Source organism: Monodelphis domestica, chromosome 2, assembly GCF_027887165.1.
Source record: "Monodelphis domestica isolate mMonDom1 chromosome 2, mMonDom1.pri, whole genome shotgun sequence".
Classification (NCBI taxonomy): Eukaryota; Metazoa; Chordata; class Mammalia; order Didelphimorphia; family Didelphidae; genus Monodelphis; species Monodelphis domestica.
The window spans coordinates 405,087,775-405,114,853 of NC_077228.1; the positions used below are offsets into that span (position 1 = coordinate 405,087,775).

Consider the following 27,079-nt stretch of genomic DNA (forward strand, 5'->3'; position numbering starts at 1 on the left):
TATAGCCCAATTTCCAGTTATGTCTAGAAATGTTCCCATCATAATTCTCTCCTCTTTTTTCCCCTAATTTGAAAGAAAAAATTACTTTAGAATATAAAATCAGTTTCCAAACTTTTCTCTTTTATTGGAATTTGGTTAGAAAGGCAAATTGAAAAAAACAAACAAACCACTAAGAGGGGAAGAGATCTAGACTCTACCTTATCACCATTTATCAGTCTCCCAACTCTGTCAAGAAAAGACACTGCCAAAAAATAGTGAAAGAATGAGTCAATATTCATTAAATAAACATATATTAAAACTGGCTACTATACACAATGTACCCTGTGCTAGGCTTTGGGAGGGTTTTAAAAATAATAAGACAAAGACCCTGTTTTTGAGAATTTAAAAGCTAACAGATATAAAACATGAAACAAATAACTAATACAAACTGAATTGTGATAGATGCATAAGAGAGAAATAATATGACTTCATAGTTCAACGGGCTGAATGTAAGGGACTTTGATGGAGGATGGAATCAGGGAAAACTTTCTGAAGTGAGGAGAGTAAAATTTGAACTGGTCTTAGCAGATAAACAGGATCTTGCACTTATCAAGTACAAAAGTTAGGGGAGGTTATTCCAGGCATAGGAAAGAGATCCAGATGTGTTAAATTAAGTAAGAGAATGTTTGAGTAATAATAAATAATATATTTTGGCTAAAGTTAAGGTGAGGAGTACAAGGTCAAGGAAAAAAAAGTTGATGGATGTCTTTGAACTAATGAATTCACAATTATTAAGTATATTCTGCATATAAAGTCACTGTAAAATCTTATAGTGTTTTGGAAGTGGGAGAAAGGAGAGATCAAGGTCTACACAAATCAGTTAGTCAACAAGAATTTATTAAGTGCTTACTATGTTCCAAGCACCATGCTAAGTGCAGGGGATGGAAAGAGGGGCAAAAATACAGTACTTCCAGTATAAATGTATGGTTACACAGTATACAATGTAAATGAAGGTAGTCTCAGAGAAAAGAAATTAGCAGTAGGGAAGAGAGTGGGAAACTTTTCCCAAAAAGTTTCTTGCAAGGTGGAATGTGAGAAGGTTATTCAAGGTAGTCAGGAAATCTAGGAGACAGAAATGAAAAGGGAGAACATTCCAAGAATGAAGGACAACTAAAAAAGTACTTGGGAATGAATGGGGAAATGGAGGACTGAATTCAAGGAATAACACTGGAGGCCAGTGTAGTTAAATTACAGAGTAAATACAAAAATAGGAGTAAAGTATGGTAAGGTATAAAAAGACCATAAAGGCAGGAGGGCACCAAGTTATGAAGAGTTTTCCAAACAAAGCCCTTTAATATTTGTCCTATACGTTAACTCATTGGAGTTTACTGAATAAGTGGTGACAATCACCCTGGCATCTGAATGGTGAATATATTAAGAGTGGGGAAAGACTTGAGGCAAGAACACCATCCATTAGAGTACTGCAATAATCCTAAGCATGAGGTGATGAGTATCTAAAACAGGGTGGAGGCTGTGTGAGGGGAAAGAAAGTATACAGAGGATTGGTGTGGACACAGAAACAAGACATTGACACCAGACTAGATAGGTGAGGTGAAGGAGTGAAATGGCAAAAGAGAAATCCATAAAGAGTATTCTAAAGACATTCTGGGAAGAAGTATTTAGGAGGAGAAAGAAAGCTTCATAGGATGTAATATCTAAGCTAAATCTCATCTGGTTCAGATTCAGGGTGTGTGAAGGGGTATAATCTAAAAAACTTGAAGTCAAAACAGGATGGTTGAAGACCTTAAACATCAATTTATGGAGACAATATTTTATCATATTAAACATTTATAACCAGGAGAATAATACAGTGAGGGCTAATCTTCCAGAAATCAACCTAAAACAATTAAGATCATGGGTAAGGTTTGGACTTTGACAGGCAACAGAAAATGAATGAACTTTTTTTTTAAATTAGTGGAATGACATGATTAAGAAGATGAATCTGCCAACAAAGTATAGCAATAATCCGGGTTGGTAGCAGGGACAGACTGGAGGTACGGAGATCTATTAGGAGGCTGTTACAATAGTGCAGGTGAAAGGTAATGCTAGTTTGAAGGAAGAAGACAGTGGGAACAAAACAATAAATGAGAAATGGGATTCGAGAATGTATTTATCAATATAAATACCATATTTGTGTCCTAAAAGGAATTTGGTGAGACTCCTTTGCTTATTTTGTTACATAGTTTGTATAATATTGGGATTAATTATTCTATAAATGTTTGATAGAATTCATTTGTGAATCCATCTGGCCTTGGGGATTTTTCCCTATGGAGTTTGATGGCTTGTCCAATTTCTTTTTCTGAGATGGGATTATTTAAGTATTCTCTTGTCTCTTTTCTTAATCTAAGGCAACTTACATTTTTGTAAATATTCATCCATTTCATCTAGATTGTCAGATTTATTGTCATATAATTGGTCAAAAAAGCTTCTAATAAAACATCAAAGAAAATCAACTGCCTGAGTACATGCATCGAGGGGGATATGGGTGGGGATGGAGACTCTAAATGATCATCCTAGTGCAAACATCAACACCATGGAAATAGGTTTTGATCAAGGACACATGAAATACCCAGTGGAATTGTGCGTCAGTTATGGGAAAAGGTGAGAGGATGGGAGGGAGGGAAAGAATATGATTCTGGTAACCAAGGAATAATGTTCTAAATTGACTAAATAAAAATTTTAAAAATAGCTTCTAATAATTGCCTTAATTTCTGCTTCATTAGAAGTGAAATCACCCTTTTCATTTTTGATAGAGGTAATTTGATTCTCTTCTTCCTTTTTTAAATCAAATTAACCAATACATTATTTTATTTGTTTTTTCATAGAACCATTTCCTAATCTTATTTATTAGTTCAATAGTTCTTTAACTTTCAATTTGATTAATTTCTCCTTTGATTTTTAGGATTTCCAACTTAGTCTAAGAGAATGCATTTATGGAGAATAAAATAATAAGATGCGGTGTGAAAGACAAAGTTGAGAAAAGAATCAAAGATGACAATCATAGATGGCTGAAAAAAGTGGCAACGCGCAAAAGGGAATCCAGAAAAATAATGAACATACAGTAATTCCTTTCCCTTGCCTCAAACACTTAGTAACTATGAGATATCAGGCAATTCCTTTAACCTCTCTCAGACTCACTTCCCCATCTGTAAAATGAAGATAACAGTATTTCCCCCCATAAGGTAGTTGTGAGAATCAACTGAGGTAACATATGGAGAGCATTTTGCAAACTCTGAAGTACTATATAAATGCTTGCTACTATTTATTGTCATCTATTATTACAATTATTATACTGTTATTTTCCTCTGCTTTTAATTGGCTCAAAGTTAATTAAACCTAAATCTGAAACCTGAAAAGTATTCCTCAATGTAAAATGTTCTTACTTTGAACCATTTCCCCATCTAACTAACAAAATTTCTGGGACACAAGGACACTAGATTCATATTGCTCATTCTTCTCTACATAGATTAAGGTCTATGGTTACAGTGACAAGGATGCTCAGTGGACCAAGAGTCAGGCCTAGAGACAGGAGGTCCTGGGTTCAAATTTGACCTCAGACACTTCCTAGCTGTGTGACCCTGGGCAAGTCACTTAACCCCCACACTGCCTAGCCCTTACCATTCTTCTGCTTTGGAATCAATATACCATATTGGTTACAAGACAGATGGTAAGGGTTTAAAAAAAAAAGAAAGAAGGGGAGAATAATAAACAGATGTGGGATTCCTGCATAAACAAAGCTATATCAAAGACTCCCAAAGTTCATTTCACCTCCTATTTTTTTTACATTTAAATAATTTCCTTTATATTTAAACATAAAGTAATTTACTTTACACGTATAGATGATCCCTTAATAAAACAATGTAGAAAAAAAATTATATTAGAATGCTTCCCTGATTTTGTGGAGCAGACATTAGAAGGGAATCCAATCTACAAGGAAGAAGAAAGAGCCAGCAAAAGCATTGAGCCAGACCATTCTATGAAGTACTCCAATGAAAGCCAGTTTTACTGGATATTATGGCTCATGTTACAAAACAATCTTTACTTTGTGTTTAGTGGTCCAGAAATTATTCACATTAAATAACACTTACCTGATCTTTCACACTGTCACCAGTAAACATATATTTCATATGATATAAGAAGTCACAAATGGGATCCATGTAGTGTAAGTGGGTGCTACACTGGTCTACATTCAAAAGCATATCATAAAATGCCACTCCAATCTGTTTAATAAACAAAGATAAGCTGATAAAATGGTCTGAATTATTTAATATATCTACTTAATTCAATTTAATTATTGCATAAATGCCCAGACACAAAATTTCTGTATTCTAGCATGAGTTGAATCTATACTTTGATATTTTAAAGGATCTGTAATCTCCCCAATGTGGCAACTCCTGTAAATAGTACAGATTACTACCAATTCATATATTATTCTACATGACTGATACATGTTCATCTAGAAGTGTTGTTCAGCCTCATGGTTGAATGAAGTGTGCGAGATTCCTCAACTCCAGCAACACAACTCATTTTTTACAATCTTGATATGACATCACTTCTTAGGCACAATTCTCCGTTGATAACATGCTGTAGACACCTACATGCAGCTTCCTCCATTTCCTTTTGGGCCAAGTTGCAACTTTAATTCTTTTGAGACTATAATATTCTATGACTTAAAGCCATACACTATCCTTAAAAGAATACTGATACTTAAAAGATAGCTCTTTCTTTCAGAGGAAAACAAATCTGAACTAATAGAAACCACTGAGATTTAGCAGCATAAAATCAAGATGGACATTAACTCTGGAAAGATATACATTATTTGAAAGAAATAGGAATATAATTTGAAATGCAGTACAAGTACATTCATAGTTTACAGGGCTATTTATGAACAGGGTTTGGACTTTATTTCCTTTTGTATAATATTAGTCATTTCCCCTATTTCTAATTACAGAATCAAAGAATCTAAGAGTTGTATGACAATTCAAGAGTCTATCTAATCCAAATTGTAGCAAAGCAAGAAACCTCTCCACAACATAAATGGCCATCTGATCTTTGCATTTCTGCAGAAAAGTTGAAGGAGTCACCAGTGTTTCCCCCTAAGATATAACAAGCTGGGAGGGATATAGGATGTTCTGCCAACTAGATAACAATGACGGTAGTAGATTAGAAACAATGGGCTCATTTCTCTCTTTGAGTTCACGTTGGTGTTCCCCATTGCAACTTTAGGCCACTTAGAGTAACTCGTGTACTAAATAGCTATTCTGATGCTTTCTAGCTCTGATTTCTAGTTTGCTAAACATAGGACAGACAAAAAGAAGCCACATTTTACCTCTATCATGCACCGAGTTCTCTCTTGCTGAAATCTTTGTAAAAAAGGCCCTACAAGGTGGTACACATAAAGTAGCTGAAATTCAGTCTTTATTATGGGAAGGAGTGCTTCAGTGAGAAACCTAGAATTTAAAGAACATTCATTAAGTACTTATTATGCACCATGTTGACCATTAGGGAAGGAGGAGGAGGAAAGACGAGAGACAGAGACAGAGACAGACAGAGAAAGAGAGAGTATGTGTGTGTGCATACAAGGTAGTTTTGTCAAGGGCAGCACAAGCAGGCGGAGGGAGTAGAAAAGATAATATAGTAAAGGCTTCATGTAGAAATCAGTGCTGATGTTGACTCTTGAAGGAAACAAAGTATTCTTTGCAATAGGCCTTACAAAGGACCACCATCCTAGGCAGGGGGAGAGCAAAGGCACTGAGCTAGACTGTCATGTGGGAATTATAAGTATTTTTTCAGTTATAAAACTTTTTAGCTATTGTGAAAATCCAATTCATCATCATCAAAACTGTTAAGGGTAAATTTTGGGGTTAAGACTGAAATAATTATATTAGTTGTTGCCAGAGATTTAAATTTGATCCCAATGAAATACTCAAGTCAGTTTGGGATTTTATGGTGGTTTAATTACAATAGAAGGAAGAAATTAAGAAGAAGGAGAAGAGGGAAAATGTATAAGATTTTCTCCGGCTTGGCCTAAGCTAAGGGGCATTCAGAGGTCTCAGCCAAAGGGCCTTCTCAGAAGATTAAATCTAACTCGGCTTCCAGTTACAAGGCTGCCTCTAAGATGAGGGGCCTCCTTGGAGGATAGTACCTTCAGTGGGTCAAGGAAAAAAGGAGTCAGCCTTTTCATTCACCAAGGTCCTTCAAGGAAACCCTCTCACCTAAACCACTCTACAGAGCTCCTCCCAGTGACCTCCAATGCCAAAGTAGGCCAAAGCCACGAGCAAGCCAAATGCCACCAAAAGCTCCCAACGCCGCCGAGAGAGTAATCACAGGAAGTCACATGAAATATATAGGCAGTTCTTTACATCACTTCTGGTATTTCACATGTACCAATGGTGGCTTAAGCTTGACTTAGGACAGCCCAGCAGGTCAGCCAGTTGTTTCTGATTTGTCACTTGCTAGCACATGCTGGTCACAGGTCATCCTCCCCTACAGTTAATCCTTAAGTGGGGGTGCATATATACATTCCTGGTTGCTAGAATTCTAAAGACTAAGCAGGATGGAGTAAATCTAAAATTCAAAGAACATTATGTTCCTCAATTCTTATAATTGATCAAACTTTTGCTCTGTGCCTAAACAAGACTTTTACTTAATTACTAAAGTAGCTAGACCACTTACTTGGGGATGAGAGAAAGTTGTCCAATGCTAGAATGATGCCACACAGCATGTGCCAAAGCCAGAGTGTAGCTGCAGCTCATCACTGAATAGGACTGGTGACAAGCAGTAAAGTCAAAAAGTTGAAATGGGTATCCAACCCATTCTGTCTCAGAGATGAAGCTTGGACTGTTAATAACACTCACAATTCGATCATGAAGGACAATCCAATATGGCTCCTTAAAAATAAATACCACAAAACACAAAAATACTCCATAAACAAATAATTTACTCTAATATTTCATGCATTCAATTCTTTTATCCAAAAGTCTGAAAAGACATAATCCTTTTAAAATCCCTTGAACAAAAAAAAAATAAAATCTCTCTAGCTTTCATTTGGTCTGAATTTCTTTTTTTTAAAATTCCTTAGTTGGAACTCCTATGGTCACAGAAGTACTAAAATGCCTTTCAAAGGGCTGTCCTGGATGGTCCCTAACACCACAATACCTTTCTATCATTAAAATTCTGCCATGGTATCACAATGCTATGAATTATGAAATACTATGATTTCTGAAGAATCAAAATTGTGGTTTTCCCAACAGAAAGACCAATGTACTAGTGATACAAAGAGACTACAGCAGATCACCAATAATAACTTTTGATTTAAAAAGCAAAATAAAAGATAACATATAATATAGATGTATAATTGGAAAAGGAGATGGGATAGTCATGTAGTGAGAATGAGAAAATGGATGACTAGTCGCAGTACTAAACTGGTTCTGCTAAGATAAAAGCAACAGAGAGGCACCCACCATTTGGTTGGATGGGAGTTATTAGTTTCCCCCCTCTCCCCCCCAGTTTTTAGAGATAGTAGAACATAGGAAAAGTTCTAGTATTGGAATTAGAAGAGCCTCTATTTCTAATCCATATCTCCGACACTTATTAGTTGTGTGACCATGAGCAAGTAATAATTTACCACCCTATGCCTCAACTCTTTTATCTGTTTGTTAAATGCTATATATGTATTATGTCCTTCTCATGTAAGGTCCCTGAGGACAATAAAGGCAGAGAATGATATGGCAGATTTGTGACATGAACCAAGAGTCAGTACTAACTTAGAGAAGTCACAGATCCTTCTAAGTATCAAAGAAGGCAAGTTGTTCTAAACAAGATTGAGAAATGTGATTTTGATGACAGTATAATTAAGAAGATGCATTGTAATTGAGCAACTGTACCCAAAGTTGCCTAGTTATTTTCCTTCATAGTCAAAGAGGACCAAAATGACATCACTATGCTGGGTCAATGCACAATGGGTCTGGCTTATCTGACCAACATAAGCTCTGATGGCTCTACCATAGGCTGGGAACAAATATTAATATTTGGGATAGAGATGTCTCTAAATTTAAACATCTCATGTTTCTTTGAGCTACTATCATTCTGCTTTCTCACAGAGCGCAATGCCTTCTTTATATGCAAGCACACCATGCTGGACGGTTCTGCACCAATGTCTTTCAGGTCTCTCATCGATACCAAATTTCTTCAGAGAGTGTTCTAGTATCACTTCTGACCTCTGTGTGAGTGCTTGCCTCATGAAAAGTGTGCAATAGCCTTTAGAGCATCAGCATAAAACTCAATTTCATCTGCCTTGTTACTGAGTCAAGAATCCTGTATCGCTCTAAGCTTTTCATTTGCACTTTACTTCTGATGGAGTTAAACACTGCCTTCTTAGAGATGAACTATTGTACTGGTAAACCCTATGGAGTTCTCTTTTCATTTAGTAGCTTCTGAATTTCCCTACTATTTTCTCTCTATTTTTTTAAAACTCTTACCTTCAGTCATAGAATCAACTCAGTTCTTGTTCCAAGGCAGAAGAAGCAGGCATAAGGCCTAGGCAATTGGGGTTAAGTAATTTGCTGGGGGTTGCACAGATTTGAACCATAGTATGACCCCTTCTGGGGTTGACTTTCAACTCACTGAGCCACCATTTGCCATCATTTTCATCAAACCAATGCTTATGTTTTTGAGTATTCTGACCCAGATGGGTAAATGCAGCACTGGACATCAAAACTCTGGCTGCCTATTTCTTTTCTGTTCCACTGTTGTCAAGTGTGTGTTGGCTCAAAGTGTTGGTGATAAGAAAGTCATGAGATGCACAAATCTTCAGCAGTGAGTGATTCATGCTGTTGCTGTTTCTGGTTTCATTCCTTCCAAGGGTTTCCTGACACATCTGACAGTCTGTACCTACTTTGGCATTAAAGTCTCCTAGCATTACAAGCTGGTCTTCTTTTGGCCCACAGTTAAGAGTTTTCAAGTCTTCTTAAAATTTTTATTTGACCTCATCAGGGGGTCATCCTGGTGGGAGCATACACACTGAAAATAGTGGTCTGGCATTTTACTGCTAGTGACAATTACCTGTTGTGAGCCTGTCATTCACTCTTTTGGGGAGGCATAAAACTGTTGATTAGATTAAATTTGATTGTGAAACCAATGCCAGCTTCATGGTGTGCCTTATTATGGTGACCACTCCAGAAAAATGTCTCCGGCTCTGACTTCAGTAAGCTGGTCTTAACCTGACAGTCTTGTTTCACTCAGGATTGCTATTTGGATTTGATAACTGCTAAGTTCTCTCTTAACAAGAGCTGTTTGTCTTTCATGTCTACTGGATTTCATTTTGTCTATAAGCCTGTGCATATCCTATGTTCTAATGGTGAATGGAATTGTTTTTGCAAAAGTTTTTGTACATTTTTTTGGGGGTGTTAAGACTGCAGGGTAAGATCCCCACCTGCTATGCAGGCCAGAGTTAGGTTGGGTAAGGCAGATGGTTTTGGGGGTCAAGTATTGTTTATTCAATAACTAAGCTCAACCTAAAGAGAGGACCTTAGTAGCATATTACTGTTCTTTTTTTTTTTAAATCAACATAGTAGATAAGACAGAGGATATTCTTACCAAACGTACAGATGAAGTAAAACTAGGAAAGGGAGTTCATGTCTATATTAGAAGGAAGATTAAGAAAAATCTTAACAGGCTGGAACAAGGAGCCAAAGCTAACAAGGAGAAACTTGAAGAAGAAAAATGATGGAAGTCTTTTATTAAGAGCACACAAGCATAGAATGACAACTTATAGTTATATATCATTTCTTAGGTTTATAAGTGATAGCTCATATGAAAAAAGGCTTAGGGACTTTAAGTTGACTATGAGTTCAATATAATTCAGGAAGAATGACACAATTGACAAAAAGCTAGTAAATTGTACTGATATAGGTAAGGTATACTTGACTAGGTTGCATAATCATGTAATTAGCTGAAGGAATATTGTGTTCAGTACTGGCTACTACGTTTTAAGAAGGAAGATGAAAGACTATCAGGTATCTGGAAAGAGATGAGATTAGGATAGTTCTGGAAGATATGTCACATGAAGAATTATAGAGGAACTTAAGGTTATTTATCCTGGAAGAGAAAAACATTTATGACAACTATCTTACAACATTGAGTACTAAAATTTTTGTGTATGGTGTGACACCAGAATGAAAACCAATTACTCAGGGCATCTAAGTGACACAGTGGATAGAGAGCCAGGTCTAGAGTATGGAGGACTTGGGCTCAAATCTGGCCTCAGATATTTCCTAATGATGTGACCCTGGGCAAGTCACTTAATCCAACTTGCCTAGTCCTTTTCCTTCTGTCTCTGTTGCTAATAATGCAGAAAGGGTAAAAAACAAAATAAAATAAAGCCAATTACTGTTTTTTCTTGTAGGTATAGGAAAGAAGCTCATGATTCAATAAAGAAAATTTGTTTAATAATTAAGCTAAAGGTCAGTAAAGTCATTTATGACTGAAGAGATATTAACAAGAAATCTATTCCTGTTGTGCTAAAAGGAATAATGAACTGGAGGAATTCCATGTGAACTGGAAGGATCTCCAGGAATTGATGCAGAGTGAAAGGAGCAGAACCAGTATAACGTTGTACACAGAGACTGATACACTGTGGCACAATCAAATGTAACAGACTTCTCAACTAGCAGCAATGCAATGACCCAGGACAATTGAGGGACTTAGGAAAAAGAACACTATCCGCATTCAGAGGAAGAACTGTGGGAGTGGAAACACAGAAGAAGAAAAGCAACTGTTTGATCATATGGTTCACTGGGGATATGATTGGGATTGTAGACTCTAAAATAATCATTCTATTTGCAAACAATAATATGGAAATAGGTCTTGATCAGTGACATATATAAAACCCAGTGGAATTGTTTGTTGGCTACAGAAGGAGGGAGGGAGTAGGAGAGGAAAAGAACATGAATCATGTAACTGAGGGAAAATATTCTAAATCAATTAATTAAGTAAATAAATTTGAAAATGTAGCATCCCAAGCATATTCACATCTATGAAATATAAATGACTGTATGGCGACTGTGTCTTCAAGCATAAGGTTATACCAATGAGGCTTGTGAATGTAACCTTGAACTGGCCATGTGGCCCTTGGCTAAGACGAACTCATTAACATGCTCGGACTCAATTCCCCGGGAAAGCACCAAGGTTTGCAATCTACACGCCCAAAGGTGTTCCCTCTACCTTGCCACCCAATCTTAATTGTCTATACTTTGTGATGTGGGTACTACGTCCTTGGGAGTACCGCCCAGGCAGGACAGGAATAAATTCAGAGGCAAACCCATGAACTTCCTCTTGGCCTTTCTCCCTTTCATGGAGCTCCACTGGGCTCCTCAATGACTATGTGTCTCTCTCCTCTTAACCTTCTCCTTCCCCGAGGCTGTAACCATCTCGGCCTGCATTTCCTATCTTAATCTCCTCCTCCACCTTGTGTTCCTTTGTACTCATACTTTCCTATCAAGGGAGTATCATAGGGATTGCCTGCCCTATCCAACCACTGACTTGTCCCTGTCTTTCATTTCCACCCTGGTTCTCAGTTCCTACCTCTCCTCGAGTCCCATCACAAAGGTGAGCCCCTTCCCTTGTGGGACCCTGCTGGTCAGGGAAGTCCATTAAGGAAAACCCCACAGAAAAAAAAAGAAATCTCTTCCTAACAGAATCAGTTGTCAACAGAGAATTTTTCCTTAGAAGTGACCTATCTGAAAATATAAAATCTGGAGATGGCTAAAGGAACTTTCATTGTATCTTCAGGAATCAGCTAACTTAAAATTTAATTTATGGAGATAATCTGTAATCATGGGATTGTGCTGAAATGCAGATTTAATAACTGCAAACACAAAGATGAAGATCCTGTCAGATGAGAAAAAAAGGAGATGGGAAGTACACATGTGAGTGTTTCTACAGTACTTAGTAGGAAAGGGTACTTTCAAAAATAAACCAAATTTAACTGGATAAAATAGGGATAAATATAAAGTTCTCCATGCATTAAGTTCAAAACATCTTGCCCAGAGTCACAGAACTAGTTATTCAAGCATAGGTTTCTCCTACCCTTAAATCCTGTGCTCTTTCCCCATATTATACTTCTACCAAAAGTGTGAAGTGGCAGCAAAAAAGTATGTACAACAAACTATAAATAAATAAATAAATTCAGAAGATAGAGAGAACAACAACAAAAAGCTAATATTCTGGATCTGATTTTCTATTGAAGGAGGTAAATTTGATATCATGGATATTATTGAGTTTTGGAATACCAGTGACTAAATACGATCCTAAAAGAGTATACCTTATTCAAAAGGATTTAAAAGAAACAGAATAGCATATATTTTAGGAATATATTCCTATAAACCAATCCAATAACCAGAAGGAAAAGGATAGATATGATACATGGAATGATGAAATACTGAAGACATCAGGAGATAAAATTCCGATAAGGAAGAAAAGAGAAGTTCCAGACTGTTAAAGAGCATTGTGGAAATATAGTGAATTAATTCACTGACCAGGTTAAAATTTAAGGAGGTAGGGGCAGTTGGTGGCTCAGTGGATTGAGAGTCAGGCCTAGAGACAGGAAGTCCTAGGTTCAAATTTGACCTCAGATACTTCCCAGCTATGTGACCCTGGGCAAGTCACTTGACCCTCATTGCCTAGCCCTTACCACTCTTCTGCCTTGGAGCCAATATACAGTATTGACTCTAAAATGGAAGGTAGAGGTTTAAAAAAAAATTTAAGGAGGTAGAAAGAGTACCTAATGCTTCTTGATTCAATTTAAGTCACTAGGCCCAATTATCCTTTTTTAGTAGTCATGAAAGAAGTAGTAAACATAAGTGCTTAGCCAATGCTAGTAATCTTTTAAAGACCATGAAAAACACAATAGGAATCACATAGGATTAAAGAAAGGCAATTGGCTAGTCTATGGAAGTAAGAGGTTTCACTTGTCAGATACTTTGTACAGGGATTCTTGTTCATGTACTGGTGGTATTTGATAACCTTTTAACTTTGTGATCATTTCTCTTTTAATAACAAATTAAAAACATTAACTCACTGGCAAGGCAGTGATGATCAATCCAATTGCATTCATCCAGGCAGTAATGTTCTCTCTTTGTACTAAAGGTTGACTGCAAGCAAAAAAAAAAAAAGAAAAGACAAAAATAGTTTCTTATCTATGGAACATTTCATGCAATATCTGAAGATGACAGTCCAAATATTTATCTAATCATGGCATAAAAACTAATCTACATCAATTAAAATGAGATTATTTTATTAAAGTTTTCTTTGTGGTATATCCTTTGGTAGAATCACTTTGGTGGAAAAATGACTAGAACAATCACTTGCACATTTTCCCTTGACATCAGTACCCATTTGATGATGATCATTATAAAGAAAGACTAGAGAAACATGGACTTTGGGGGCTAATTGTCAACAGTACTAGTAAAACAGATATGCAACAGACCTCACATAAATGTGATTTTATTTAGAAACATCTCGCACTTATTAAACTATAGGACAACTTACGTACCTCTTCAGGACAACATTTAGAAGGGCATTTCCAACATCTGTTCCTGGAACAGACAAAGCCATGAGCTCCACACAGGTAACATGAAGAGCATGGGCAGCTGGATTGGGAAATTCATTGAATCTCCAGTCACAGTTTGGAAATGGACCAGGAGATTTGCCAGCCATTGGTGTGATTAATCAAGGCAAATAATACTGGAATTCAGTTTAGTAAATGTTAGAAAAAGTGTTTTATTCATATCTACAACAGATGGATCAGCTGTTTTAAAAATAAAAATATTAAGTTTTTTCAACAGTGTGGTAAGAGGACTGGATTTGGACAGATAGTGCTTAGGTGTGAACCCTGGTTCTATCATTTATAACTTATGATTTTATATAAATCCTTTAACCTTTCTGGATCCATTTCTTATTTAATACATATAGACAATAAATACTACATGGATGAATTTAAATAAAAATTAATACATAAATAAAATTAACAATAAAAATTAAATGTGGATGGAAAAAAATCCAAGAACCTCACAATAACAGGAGAGGTATTTATTTCTTACAAAAAGTCCTTAGATCAGACACATACACCTAACACACTTGAGCTCCCAAAGAGTGGGAAAGAGAATAATCTAAGAACAGTATTGTTTCATATTTATCCATTATACTACTCTAAGTTGAAAACTCAAAAATCTATATAACATAAGTTTATTTTATTCTCTGACACCAAACAATATAACCAATGCAACTAGAATGAGTCTGTTTAGAAATAAAAACAGATCGATATAAATGTAAAATTTCTATAAATCTACTTTCAAATACATAGTTTGCTGGCATGAATTTAATATAGACACATTGGGTTTTCAAAGAACTCAAAAGCTGAAAAAAGGCAGATTGCTCCAGAAATATGTCTTAACAATAAAAGTATCTTGAAAAAAGGAAGTTTTTTTTACCTGGAAACACTGCCAGTCCCACTGAAACACACACACACACACACACACACACACACACACACACACACACACACACACACACACACGAAAAAGGATATTATCTACTAGTCTGCCAATTAGTCTGCAATAATAAGAGTCATCTGGGATCCAAGGGTTTTCTTCTCGTGCATTCATAGCATTTTTGAGATATGTATCACTTAGACACCAGCCCTGTGGCCGATTATCTTTTAGTGAGCCAATGATAGCATGGACAAGCTTCCTTTTGAGGGTTGGGCGCTCTCTCAGGTGCCTCTCATAGTAATGCAGAGTATTATACAAATAAGTTACTGGACGGTCTGCCAAGGAAAGAAAAATGTAATCACAGTAGCACTTGCACGCAGTTGATTAATGACTGAGAAAAAGCGAATTGTTCTGCCTAAGGCAGCTCTCTGAAAAAGGAGCTCAGAAGCACATAAAGCCATCTCTGGGGGGAAAAAAAGCATAACAATGGATGTTTTTTAATCATAAGGTAAAGCAATGTCCCAGTGAAGAAGGGAGGAAAACAAGACTGGGATATCTATCCCATAAAAATGCTAACATCCATTATATTTTCAAATGCATTAATTCACCACTCATGAATTGGAACCAATCCCTCTTCTAAAACTGTTAAAGATTTGTCCATTACTATGAAATGAGACCATTTTATGAAATTAGTTACTCTTTCTGCATTGCTATGCCTGGCCAACAATGTTTTTGGAATCTGAGAAAGGGAAAGAGATTGAACTTGTGATTTCACCAATGTGGAGAACTTCCAGATGAGAGAGCTCCTTCTACCCACACAAGTTGGGCACCCTTTCTGTAGCTTATGGTCTTAAAGAGTTTCCTAGAGCCCTGAAAGGTTAAGAGATTTGCTCAGAGTAACACAGTCTGAGATTCTAACTCAATTGTTTCGGGCTCTAAGGTAAACTCCTTATCTATTATGAAACACTTCCTCTTACTATGGAACTAATAAAGTATGTTTACAAATAAAAAGAGCTCACCATGAAACTTGTATAAACCTCCCAAGTGATCCAGAAGAGTCTCCAGTGATTTGGACACTGGCAGCAATTCCAAAAATCTGTGGATTACTATATCAAATACTGGCAGAAATCGGAGACACACATTTCCAAAGTAGATTGGAAGATAGGGGAGCTGGATCTGCACGGGAGGATTGACCTGCTCTGCTAGGCCCTCAAAATACAGCTTCTCAGGATATTTCTGTGGGAGTTGAATAGAGGCTCAAGTTTTTTTCTCTTTTATGAAAGGACTAAACAGACACAAGCACATTACAGTATTTAGGAATCTAATTTTCTTAAAGAAACATTTTCCGTTTTATTGAAGACTATCCAATTAATTTTAGAGGTCTCTATAATCTTATTTTTAAAAAATATATTTCAAATAGAACATAAGCATAATATTTGACATAAACGACCAATATATTTTTTAACTTGGCTCATAATTGATTTTTTTTAAATAACCCTTGCCTTCTGTCTTAGAATCAATACTGCTTATAGGTTCTAAGGCAGAAGAGTAGTAAGGGCTAGGCAATGGGGGTTAAGTGACTTGCCCAGCTAGGAAGTGTCTGAGGCCAGATTTGAACTGAGGACCTCCCACTGATAGGCCTGGCACTCAATTCACTGAGCCACCTAGCTGCCTCCTCATAATTTATTCTTAAAAGTCTATTAAACAAAGCAACTGTCAAAAATCTTCAAGGCATTATAAGCTGTTATATGGAGGAAACAACTGGAGTCATACTGCAGAGAACACCATTGCTGTTTATAAAATGATCAATTTGAAACCTTCATTTTAAATGATAAAACTGATTAAAATGTACCTTGTGATAATTCATATGCTTGGTATGCCAGTCATTCTGCAGCCAGTGCTCTGGAGAGTTCTCCTTCACAAAATCACTTACTCGATTTCTAAAATCATTTGGCTTCAGCAACAACAACTGAATTATGAAATAACAAACCTGAGCTTCATTTCCTTCATGACTACGCATAGCCTTTAGAGAAAAAGAGGAAGTGAAAACATTGATAAAAGATCTCCAAATATCATGGCAAATGATAGTCACTTGAAAACTCAAAGAAAGAAATTTTAAATATTTAGGCTATTAGTGAAAGAAAACTCTTCTGGAATAATTGATGCTTATAGTGAAGCTGTGCAATAAAAACCACTCACTGTTTTTTTATAAATTTCAAATTTTAAATATAAATAGTATATATGTGTAATTTCTAAAAATATATAGTAACTAGATTTGTTCTCAACTACAAGCTAGCAGGCTGCTATCTTGATGAACAGGACCTATCAAAAATCAGTAGTATTCATTTTATGTAATGTACTAATAGATATATTTCCTTTAAATTCAATTCTATTGATCTTATTTGCAATATTAAATTCATTACCCACTGCTTCAACCTGAACAGCACTGAAAAGACTAGCCTTCTTAAATTACAAAATTATTTATATCACTGCAATGCAAAAAGAAAAATATAAATCTAGATGACTGGGAAGATAGTGATATTCTTAAACAAAGATAGAGTTTGAAGAAAAGACAAGTTTGGGAATGGGGAAGATATGGAGTTCAGTTTGGTCATGTTCAGGGTGTCACTAACAGGATATTCAGGAAACATTCAGCAGAGAGTGGACAATAGAAGATCAAGAAAAAAATGAACTACACATATAAATATACGGGAGTCATCTGTGTGGAAATGATAACTGAACCTAGGGAATGAGATCAGTAAAGAAAATAAAACAGAGAAGAGAGCTCATGATAAAGTCTTTATTGATACCAATACTAAAGGAGCAACAGACAGCTAACAAGTCAGCAAAGAAGAGTTCAGAAGAAAAATAAAACAGGTAGAAGAAGGACTAGGAGAGAATAGTACAACAAAAGCTAAGAGAATATTCAAGAGTTGTGGTCAATAGTATTTGAACCTAAAGAGATGAAAAGATGAGGAATGAGAAAAAGTCATCTGATTTAACAAGTACTGGTAAACTAGTTTCAGTTGAGTAGTGTGATATAAACTTTGTACCACAGTATCTCAAGAGAAAGGATTTTAGCAGGCAGAAGGCAGAGGAGGAACAGTTTAGAAGTGACAACTGCTAGTGAGTGACTTTGTTTCTTCCTGTCAGGAAGGGTGAAGGAAAGGCAGCTTGTATGAGCTTAGCTACCTCAACCTGACTGTGGAGGAGAAACCCCTAAATCAACTTTGGAGGTTCTATGTTTGCCTGGGGAACATCTAGAAAAGGATCTGACCATACCTGCTGTGTTTTCCAGAAGGTTTTTAATCTAAAAATCCTGTCAGATCCGTTTTGAGGTTTTTACCTCAGGGATCAGATCCTCAGAGGTAGACTTAGCTGTTTGTAGGATCAGAAGCTAGTGTGCAATGCGTTAAGCAGTAAATGGATGATAAGGAGGTGGAGGCAGGAACATCTCGGATTCTTTCTGGAATTTAGGCTATAAAGGGAAAGAGAATAACTGCGGGATGCTATGAGGTTTGTTTTTTTTTTTTTAAAGGATGGGGTAGACATCAACATGCTAGTACTTTCTCTGGAAGAAAATAAAGATAAGAATGAGAGAAGGCAAAGTCACAGAGGAAATTTGGGGGGAGGGATTTGCAGTTGTAGGTTCCTTGTCTTGGCAAGGAAATCAACTGCTTCTTTTTCAGGGACAGGAGCACAGGAAGACAATAGGTAGATAAGAGATGAGGAAGCTAAAAACAGTCTAAATTGTATCAGAAAGTCATATATACTTGTAGAAACAGATGATGACTGGAAACTTAATTTTAGAATCAATCAAAGAAGGACAAAAGGATTGTCATGCAAAGGTGAGGAACCGGTTAAAATTATGATTCTGTGGTAGACCCAGTTCATCTGACTCCAAAACAAAACATTAATTAAACATAACTAACCTTAGAGAATTAAGGTTGGCTAACCTGGTCACCAAAATATGATCACCAATGTTTAGGGAAGTTAGAGTTCAATAAAGGTTATGAACCATTGAGGAAGCAACATACAGCAGAAGCATGCAAATTCAAAGTCTGCCACCCTAGCCAGCTTCTCTACTGTTTGGGAAATTTTGGAAGATGACAATAGTTTAGCTGAGGTTAATTATGAGATATAACAGTGACTAGAAACTATAGAAAAGATGAAAACAATAGTAATAAACATAGTTAGTACTCATCCCCTACCCTGACCAACAGCAATCTGTAAGGGCTGGGCAAGAAAATTAAACTATTATTTAGTTTAATTCATTAATGTGAAATTTGTAGCTCTTTAGAGTAGTAAAGCTAAATAGCTGTCATCTGGAAGGAAGCAGTATTTGATTATGAATAATAATGAATATAATGATAATGAATAATAATAATAATAATACCTAGGATAGATTGCCAGGCCTGAAGTTGGTAGGATGTGAATTCAAATCAGGCCTCAGACACTTCCTAGCTGTGTAATCCTGGGAAAGTCACTTAATCCCAATTATCTAAGTCCTTCTTGCTCTTCTATCTTAGAACTAATACTAAGACAGGAGATAAAAGTTAAAAAAAAGAAGAAAGAAAGAAAATAGCTAGTGTAAATTTCCTGAGTTACAAGTGTTGGGAGGCAGAATTTATATTCTGGCCTTCCTAACTTCCAAGACCAATGCTCAAAGAATCAGAATCTATACCAATTCAAGGAGTAATCTACAAGAACAAGAGATCTTAGAAATGCATACTTACCAGACAAAGAATTAATCGATCCAGTGTAACAATGTTGTACTTCCATACCATATCATTGAGAATCTCAATGCATTTGTTGAGTTGTTGACCTCCAGCTGATGTGGAGAATTCATATACTAGAAAGTCAGCAAATGTTCTGACATGAGCTACCAAGGCTCTGGCCCCAATTCTCTCTAGTACTCTAACAAGCAGAGAGAAAGAAATAATTTTATTATTTTTCAACTATATATGACATGGAATACAGTTATGATAGATATTCCTACTGATTCACCTGTAGCCAATTTGATTAATGTGATCTGTTTCTAAGAGCATCTTCCAAAGGAGGCAAAGGAAGAGGGGAGGAGAGCCTTGCATAGAGAAGTGAGTAATGATGTCATTTTCATTGGACATAGATTTCCACTTCCTGTATTCCTCCTCTACATTCTTTTTCAGGTTAAAACGACTTTCTTGTGGTACATTATTTTGCTGGAAGAATGCCTGAAGAAAAAGCGAAGATATTAGCTATATTTTGTACATTGGAAAAAGCAGTGACTCACTAAATCAGGGGTTATAATTGTGGAAACTATGAACTTATTTGAATAATTGGTTTCCTGGGGAATCCTTTGCATTTAATTTTATACATTTGAGAACATTATTTTGAGAGAAGATCCACAGGATTTATCAGACTGCCAAAGTTGTCCAAGGCACAAAAAAGGTTAGGAATCACTGGTCTACATGGAAATAGCATCTAACTCTTTTTTTTTATTTCTCAACCGTGTGACTCTAAGTTGTTTGACTGCAGCATCTTTATTTTCTCATCTCTATAATTAGGAAATTGAACTAATGATCTCTAAATTCTCTTCTATTTCTAAGAAAAAAATTCTGTGCTCCTATAATGAAATGATTAAGGGAAAATTCTTTCTCTAAAAGTTGGCCTCTCTTGTTTTAAACTTACTTTTATATTTTTTCTTATGACTAAAAATGATAAAAATATATATATTTGGCTAAAAACAGTTTATAGGCTATTTCCCACTTTTTGATCTAGATAGACCTAAACTTTAAGGATCTTTAAATGTACCTGATTATACTTTCTATGAAAAGTCTGTTGCTTCTCCCCTCCATCCTCTTGATAATATACTATGAAATCTGAACAGATTCTCTCTAGCCTTACCCAAAGGACATAAAAAAGAGCAGCTTATAGTGGATTTTACAATATCCTTTAAAACTATATAGTTAATTTAGCTTTCCTTCCCCAGGAATGGATGTGAGCAATCCTAATTCTCATTTACTCTCCAAGTTAAAAGTTCTGTTTCAAAGATTTATTTAATTGCTATTTCTCATTTGGTTCCTTAATCCTTTACTCATTTTTTTTGTTTTGCTTATTTAAGCACTTTAATCTATTGATTATGATTTAAGAGGCTACACAAGACCAAATTTCTCTACATTTCAGTGAAAACTACACAAGGCTTATTTGGCAAATAGTATGTAAATGTTCACAAAGTAGCTTCACAAAATTCTGTATTTATTACTATTTCAGAAACATATGCTATAACTAGTAATAGAGAAAAGTTGGTCTTGATATCATCAAAATCTAAGTTCAAATACAGCCTTTGATATATACTGGCTATGTGACTCTGGCTGGGCCAATCATTTAACCTCTCAGAGCCTCAGCAATTCAAATTATATAATGTTGTAAAGAAGATGCCATTCTGCATTGGTAGAGGAGTTTTCCTCATTGGGAGTTCCCTATAACAATGAAAGTACAACCAAAAAAAAAAAGACTGGAAGAATACTGTCAAATAAATAAACAAACCTCCAGCCTTGGGTATATAAGGACACGACAATTATTTTTTTTTTAACTCTTTGCAGCAAAAGACTAGATTTAAAGATTCAATTTAAGCAATTAATAAGAACCTATTATATATAAGGTACAATGCTAAAAACAAAAATGATAAGAGTCTCTGATCCCCAAGGAGCTTGTAAAACAAGCTACTTTATTTTTTTTCTTTCAGGTTTTTAAAAGTTTTGTTGATATTTTTTTTCTTTTCCATTGCAACTTTTATTCCAATGTCACAAGCCCTTAGCAATGTAGGATTACCACAATGGTATGATGAGTGACTTTTGCAGACTTTTTGCTTCTTTATGGTCTCTAAGCCATTATTGACCCACTAGAAACCAGGTTTGGATTATGTATATGCTAAGGCTTAGATCTACTTATTAGGGGCCCAAAGTGCACCTGTAATCAGGGAGCTTCAGAAAGAATAACAGGATAGAGGATGATTCATTCTGCTAGAGGATCCAATACTCCCTAGTGTTAAAATTTATATAAAAGAACAAATGGAAAATATTTTAAAATAACTCTTATGAGTTGTTTTGATTTATTTTCATGGGTGTATAGTCACCTTTTTTCACCTTTAATGGTAGTGATTTGGTTTTCTTGACTCTAAAAATCTAAATTAGATTTAAATAAAAAATTAGATTAACCAAAGGTTTATCAACTTTGTTTCATTGCTCTTTTCTTTCTGTATTTTATTAATATAAGCATCTAGAGGTATAAATTTCCCTCTAATTACTGCTTTTGTTATATCCCATGGATTTTGGAATGTTGTCTCTTCATTCTCTTTAATAATTTGTTCTTTAACCCATTCATTCTTTAAGTTTAAGTTATTAGTCTCCAATTAGTTTTTACTTTTTATTTATATGATCCCTTATTGTTCTTATTGTGTCATGGTCTGAAAAGGATACATTTAATAATCCAAGTTTCTTTCTGTGCAATCAAATGAACAATAATTACAATTGTTAAAATTCTCCATAAAACTGACATTATAAAATGGCAAAAGCATATTTTTTCCATATAGTGGTGGTTCATGATAGAATTACCTGAAGAGGAGCTGGAAAGCAGCTGAGAGTATGAGAAGCCCAATTGTGAGGTGTAAAGCTCATGATAGTCTGAAGTATATCCTTGCACCAAGTTCCCTGAATTGAATCTGAACCTGTAAAAAAATCTAAAAAAACAAAAAGCTATATAATTCAATTCAACTAAAATGTGAGAAACTTATTCCATACCTAAGAAACTATGTAAAATGATAGAGAGAAAAAGATATCATAGTTCTTTATTGCCCCTCAGTGAGATTTTATTCTACTGATGGAAGTAAGGGGAAGAGGAAAGGAGAGGTCTAAAATAATAGATGGAGATCAGTTAATATAATACAAAAAGTACTCAAACCCCTAGGATTGGAAAAGGTTTTACATAAGAAGTGGCACTCCAATTGAGTCTTGAAAGAAGTTAAGGATTTTAACACAGGAGTGAAAGAACATTTCAAATACTGGGGACAGTCTGTGAAATGGAAAATATTATGCTAAATTAAAATAGTCACTAGTTTTTCTGGAATGAAGAGAACATGAAGCACAGTAATAGGAAGTGAGTTTGGAAAGGCAAGTAATAAGATTATGAAGAGCTTTAAAGAATAGTGGACTGAGGAGTTTGTATGTTTTATAGGCACTAAACTCAGTAGTTATAGCTTAAGATAAATTTGAATTTACTTGATTTGGAGGAGGCATAGAAACCAAATTATTATATAGAATCAATGAAATGAGAATTTAATGTATTTTAGAATCCTTCAGGTAATCAAAGGGAAAAAATTCAGGAGATAGAATGTTTTTGTTGTTAGTCACTACTTTGATTTCAAAAAGCTACTCAGAAAATATTAACTCAAGCTTTAATTTCAGCTACAAATGCGTTCCTTCAAAAGTCTCACAGAGATAAAATTTGGTTCCTTATGATTTTGGTTCATCATAATTTCCCTTTTAGTTCATAACAGAAATAATTTGATAAATGGTAGATATTCTAATGGACTAGAAACAATGTTTGTTCTTTTTTTTTTAAACCTTACCTTCCATCTTGGAATCAATATTATGTATTGGTTCCAAGGCAGAAGAGTGTTAAGTGCTAGGCAATGGGGGGTTAAGTGACTTGCCCAGGGTCACATACCTGGGAAGTGTCTGAGGTCAGATTTGAACCTAGGACCTCCCATCTCTAGGCCTGACTCTCAATCCACTGAGCCACCCAGCTGTCCCCTGTTTATTCAATTAAAGATCCTAATGGTCAAGGGTAAAAGCTCGCCTCTCTAGAATAAGCTATAGAAGTTTGCTGGTAAATCACAAAGCTAAATTACATATATAAAGTTTTCTAGAATAAGGCTGTTTGTTACCAAGTGAGAAAATTTAATCTGAACAAAATACTTTAGATTCTCATGTTCAATTTTCATGAATTATTTCTCTAAAACTTATTAACAAGTCTGAAAACTGATAAATTGATTAAAGTTACAATATTCTGATACCTTATATTGTGAAAGTAATAGGTTAGCAGTTAAGATTTTCAAATATAGATGATGGTAATTTTTCAAGAGATGTGTTTTCAATAATAAACAAAATAATTTTTAATATAGTTTCATTTTTTCTTGACAAATTCATTATTACCTGTCACATGGGTTGCTCTGGCTAACGTCAAAATTAAGGCCCGGTTTAGTTCTTCAGACTCTGCTGAAAGGACAGTTTTGGGGTCACTGAGGAAACGAGTAAATTGTGGTTGCACTTCAGAGCTGCCAAGTGCTGTTATGAGTCTTAGGGCAGTGCTCTCAACACTGAAAAGGGAAAAAGAAGAGTAAATCAGGTTATATCATTTCTGGAAAAAATTAATCTTCATTTTTATGGTTTCCACAGGTAGCCCCCCAAAAATCAAACTTGAAAGCTCTTTAAGCTTTTTCTTTGGAGGTACCTTAATAAAAGGATAATGTCCTACTGTTAGCTTTTCTCTGATTTCACAAACTGAGTTCATATTGTATTTTTCCTGATTTTGCTGGCTTCAGCCAAAGTCACTAAGTCTGTAGGACATGGAAGCACAAAATTCTTTTCATTTAGATACAAAAATTGCCTAATTTTCAACATCTGTTTTCACCAAGGTTATAACAAAAGAAATATCAGGCAACATACCTAAAACAACAAAAAAATTTTTTTCAGCCCTAAATGGCTGACATAGAGAAAAAGAGAGTAAAACTTTAATTACCAATTCAGAGGCAATATTTAATTGAAAGAAAACCAATTTTTCTAGTAAGACATCTACATTTGTCTCATTTGCTATTTTTTAATTAAAAAGAAAATACTAAAACAGCAAAGAAGAAATTTACATCAATATGAATGGACAGAAAAAGCACACTGATTTAAGTTAAGGAAATTACAGTGGAAATAAAAACTCTAATAAAATATTAAGCATACTGGAATAAAAGAAAATGGCATCTTCAAACACTCACCAGAGATGGAGCTGGTTTTGATTGGTTTGAGGAACAGCAGCCAGAGAGTGAAGATGGCTCAGCAGTTGAACTCGGTAATGAGGTTGGATATGGTGCATTCGGTAGCTGAACATCTCTAAGAGTGTGTGTAAAATTCCCCATGCATGAGACTTGAAAACAGTAGGCAAGAGTTGACCTTGTCAAAGGAGATAATAAAGATATGCAAAAAACAATTATATTTGTGATTTTGTTTTCCAATATTACTATGTAATTCTTTTTGGTTACGAACAGTTGGAATGAAAAAGGAAAGCTTCATGGAGGAGGTGTAGCACCTAAACTGGAATGGAAGCAGAGTATTGCTTCAACTACCTCTAGCCAAAACTGAATACCTCTTTAAACTAGATTCTGAATGGGGTAATCTAGAAAAGTTTCTTTAGAAGGGAAATAACTTCTCTTTAAAATCATATTTATAGATAAATATTTACAAAAATATAAATTGCCATTAACAAAAAAGGAAAGAGAATATTTAAATAATCCCATCTAGGAAAATGAAATTGAACAATCCTTCAATAAACTCCCTAAGTAAACATTCCCAGGGCCAGATGGATTCACAAGTGAATTCTATCAAACATCTAAGGAATAATTAATCCCAATACTATATAAACCATTTGGGAAAACAGACAAAGAAGGAGACTTGTGAAATTCCTTTTATGACATAAATATGATGCTGTTACCTAAGCCAGGTAGAGCAAAAACAGAGGAAGAAAATTAAAGTTTTAAGTAAAATACTAGCAAGGAAATTTATAGCAATATACCATGAGGATAAATCAATCTGACAAGGTAGAATTTACACCAGGAATTCAGTGCTAGTTTAATACTGGGAAAATTACATAATTTACCATATCAATAACCAAACAGAATTTCCATGAATATCTCAATAGATGAAGAAAAAAAGCTTTTGACAAAATAAAATATTCATTCCTATTAAAAAAATTAAGAATCCGCTATGACCAGGAAGGATTCATACCAGGAATGCAAGGATGGTTCAATATTAGGAAAACCATCCACATAATTGATCATGATAACAAGCAAACCGACAAAAATCACGATTATCTTAACAGATGCAGAAAAAGCCTTTGATAAAATACAACACCCATTCCATTGAAAACACTAGAAAGTATAGGAATAGAAGGGCCTTTCCTAAAAATAATAAACAGTATGTATCTAAAATCATCAGCAAACATCATCTGCAATGGGGATAAACTCGAAGCCTTCCCAATAAGATCAGGAGTGAAACAAGGATGCCCATTGTCACCTCTATTATTTAACATTGTACTAGAAACACTAGCAGTAGCAATTAGAGAAGAAAAAGAAATTGAAGGTATTAAAACAGGCAATCAGGAGACCAAGCTATCACTCTTTGTGGATGATATAATGGTCTACTTAAAGAATCCTAGAGAATCAACCAAAAAGCTAGTCGAAATAATCAACAACTTTAGCAAAGTTGCAGGTGTAAAAATGGAGATTTGAACCCCAGACTTCAATCCCCAGAAGTCCTTGGCCACTTCCCAGAATGCTTTGTAATCTCACTGAGATCCTCCCCTGGGCAAGATCAAAATTTCTATTTAACTGGCTGTAAAAGCCTACTGAGAGCTCTTCCTACTTCCGCTTCCAAGCAGACTCGTCTCTCATGATGTAAGTGAAATTGAACGGGCCTTTCGGCCCTCCTGGGCACGTGCTTTCTTATTTTTGTATTTTCTTTAATTCTTAATCTTAAATAAACCTCTAAAATATATAATACTTCTAGCAGAGAAACTAATTTTACCTGCTACACAGGCAGGATACAAAATAAACCCACATAAGTCATCAGCATTTCTATATATCTCCAACCCATTTCAGCAGCAAGAATTAGAAAGAGAAATTCCATTTAAAATCACCCTAGACAATATAAAATACTTAGGAATCTATCTGCCGAGATAAACACAGGAACTATATGAACACAACTACAAAATACTCTCCACACAATTAAAACTAGATCTAAACAATTGGAAAAACACTGATTGCTCATTGGTGGGATAAGCTAACATAATAAAACTGACAATCCTACCCAAATTAATTTACTTATTTAGTGCCATACCCATTGAACTACCAGAAAACTTTTTTACTGAATTAGAAAAAAACAAAACAAAGTTCATTTGGAAGAACAAAAGATCAAGGACATCCAGGGAAAACATGAAAAAAAATGCAAAGGAAGGAGGACTTGCAGTACCAGATCTCAAAACTATACTATAAAGCAATGGTCATCTAAACAATTTGGTATTGGCTAAGAGACAGAAAGAAGGATCAGTGGAATAGACTTGGGGTGAATGACCTCAGCAAGACAGTCTATGATAAACCCAAAGATACCAGTTTTGGGGGCCAAAACCCACTTTTTGATAAAAACTGCTGGGAAAATTGGAAGACAGTATGGGAGAGATTAGATTTGGATCAATATCTCACACCCTACACCAAGATAAACTCAGAATGGGTAAATGACCTGAATATAAAG

The 27,079-nt window shown here is 35.3% G+C and overlaps 1 protein-coding gene across 4 annotated transcripts in view; it reads right to left on the minus strand.

The window, feature by feature from the left end:
• MED23 (mediator complex subunit 23) overlaps window positions 1-27,079 on the minus strand; it is a 69,059-nt gene that overhangs the window by 2,797 nt on the left and 39,183 nt on the right. For 2 of the 4 annotated variants that reach the window (XM_056818793.1, XM_056818792.1), the window contains 14 exons: window positions 24,553-24,727; window positions 23,723-23,886; window positions 22,124-22,248; window positions 19,536-19,741; window positions 19,265-19,445; window positions 16,381-16,551; window positions 15,548-15,764; window positions 14,627-14,863; window positions 13,592-13,757; window positions 13,118-13,190; window positions 6,715-6,929; window positions 5,369-5,489; window positions 4,128-4,259; window positions 198-241 (listed from right to left, as the gene is read on the minus strand). In XM_056818793.1, the coding sequence (XP_056674771.1) occupies window positions 212-241; window positions 4,128-4,259; window positions 5,369-5,489; window positions 6,715-6,929; window positions 13,118-13,190; window positions 13,592-13,757; window positions 14,627-14,863; window positions 15,548-15,764; window positions 16,381-16,551; window positions 19,265-19,445; window positions 19,536-19,741; window positions 22,124-22,248; window positions 23,723-23,886; window positions 24,553-24,727 (2,213 nt within the window). In that variant the 3' untranslated portion in view covers window positions 198-211. The remainder of the gene's footprint in view (window positions 1-197; window positions 242-4,127; window positions 4,260-5,368; window positions 5,490-6,714; window positions 6,930-13,117; window positions 13,191-13,591; window positions 13,758-14,626; window positions 14,864-15,547; window positions 15,765-16,380; window positions 16,552-19,264; window positions 19,446-19,535; window positions 19,742-22,123; window positions 22,249-23,722; window positions 23,887-24,552; window positions 24,728-27,079) is intronic. The other 2 variants (XM_003340484.4, XM_001380351.5) reach the window with 1 other exon arrangement.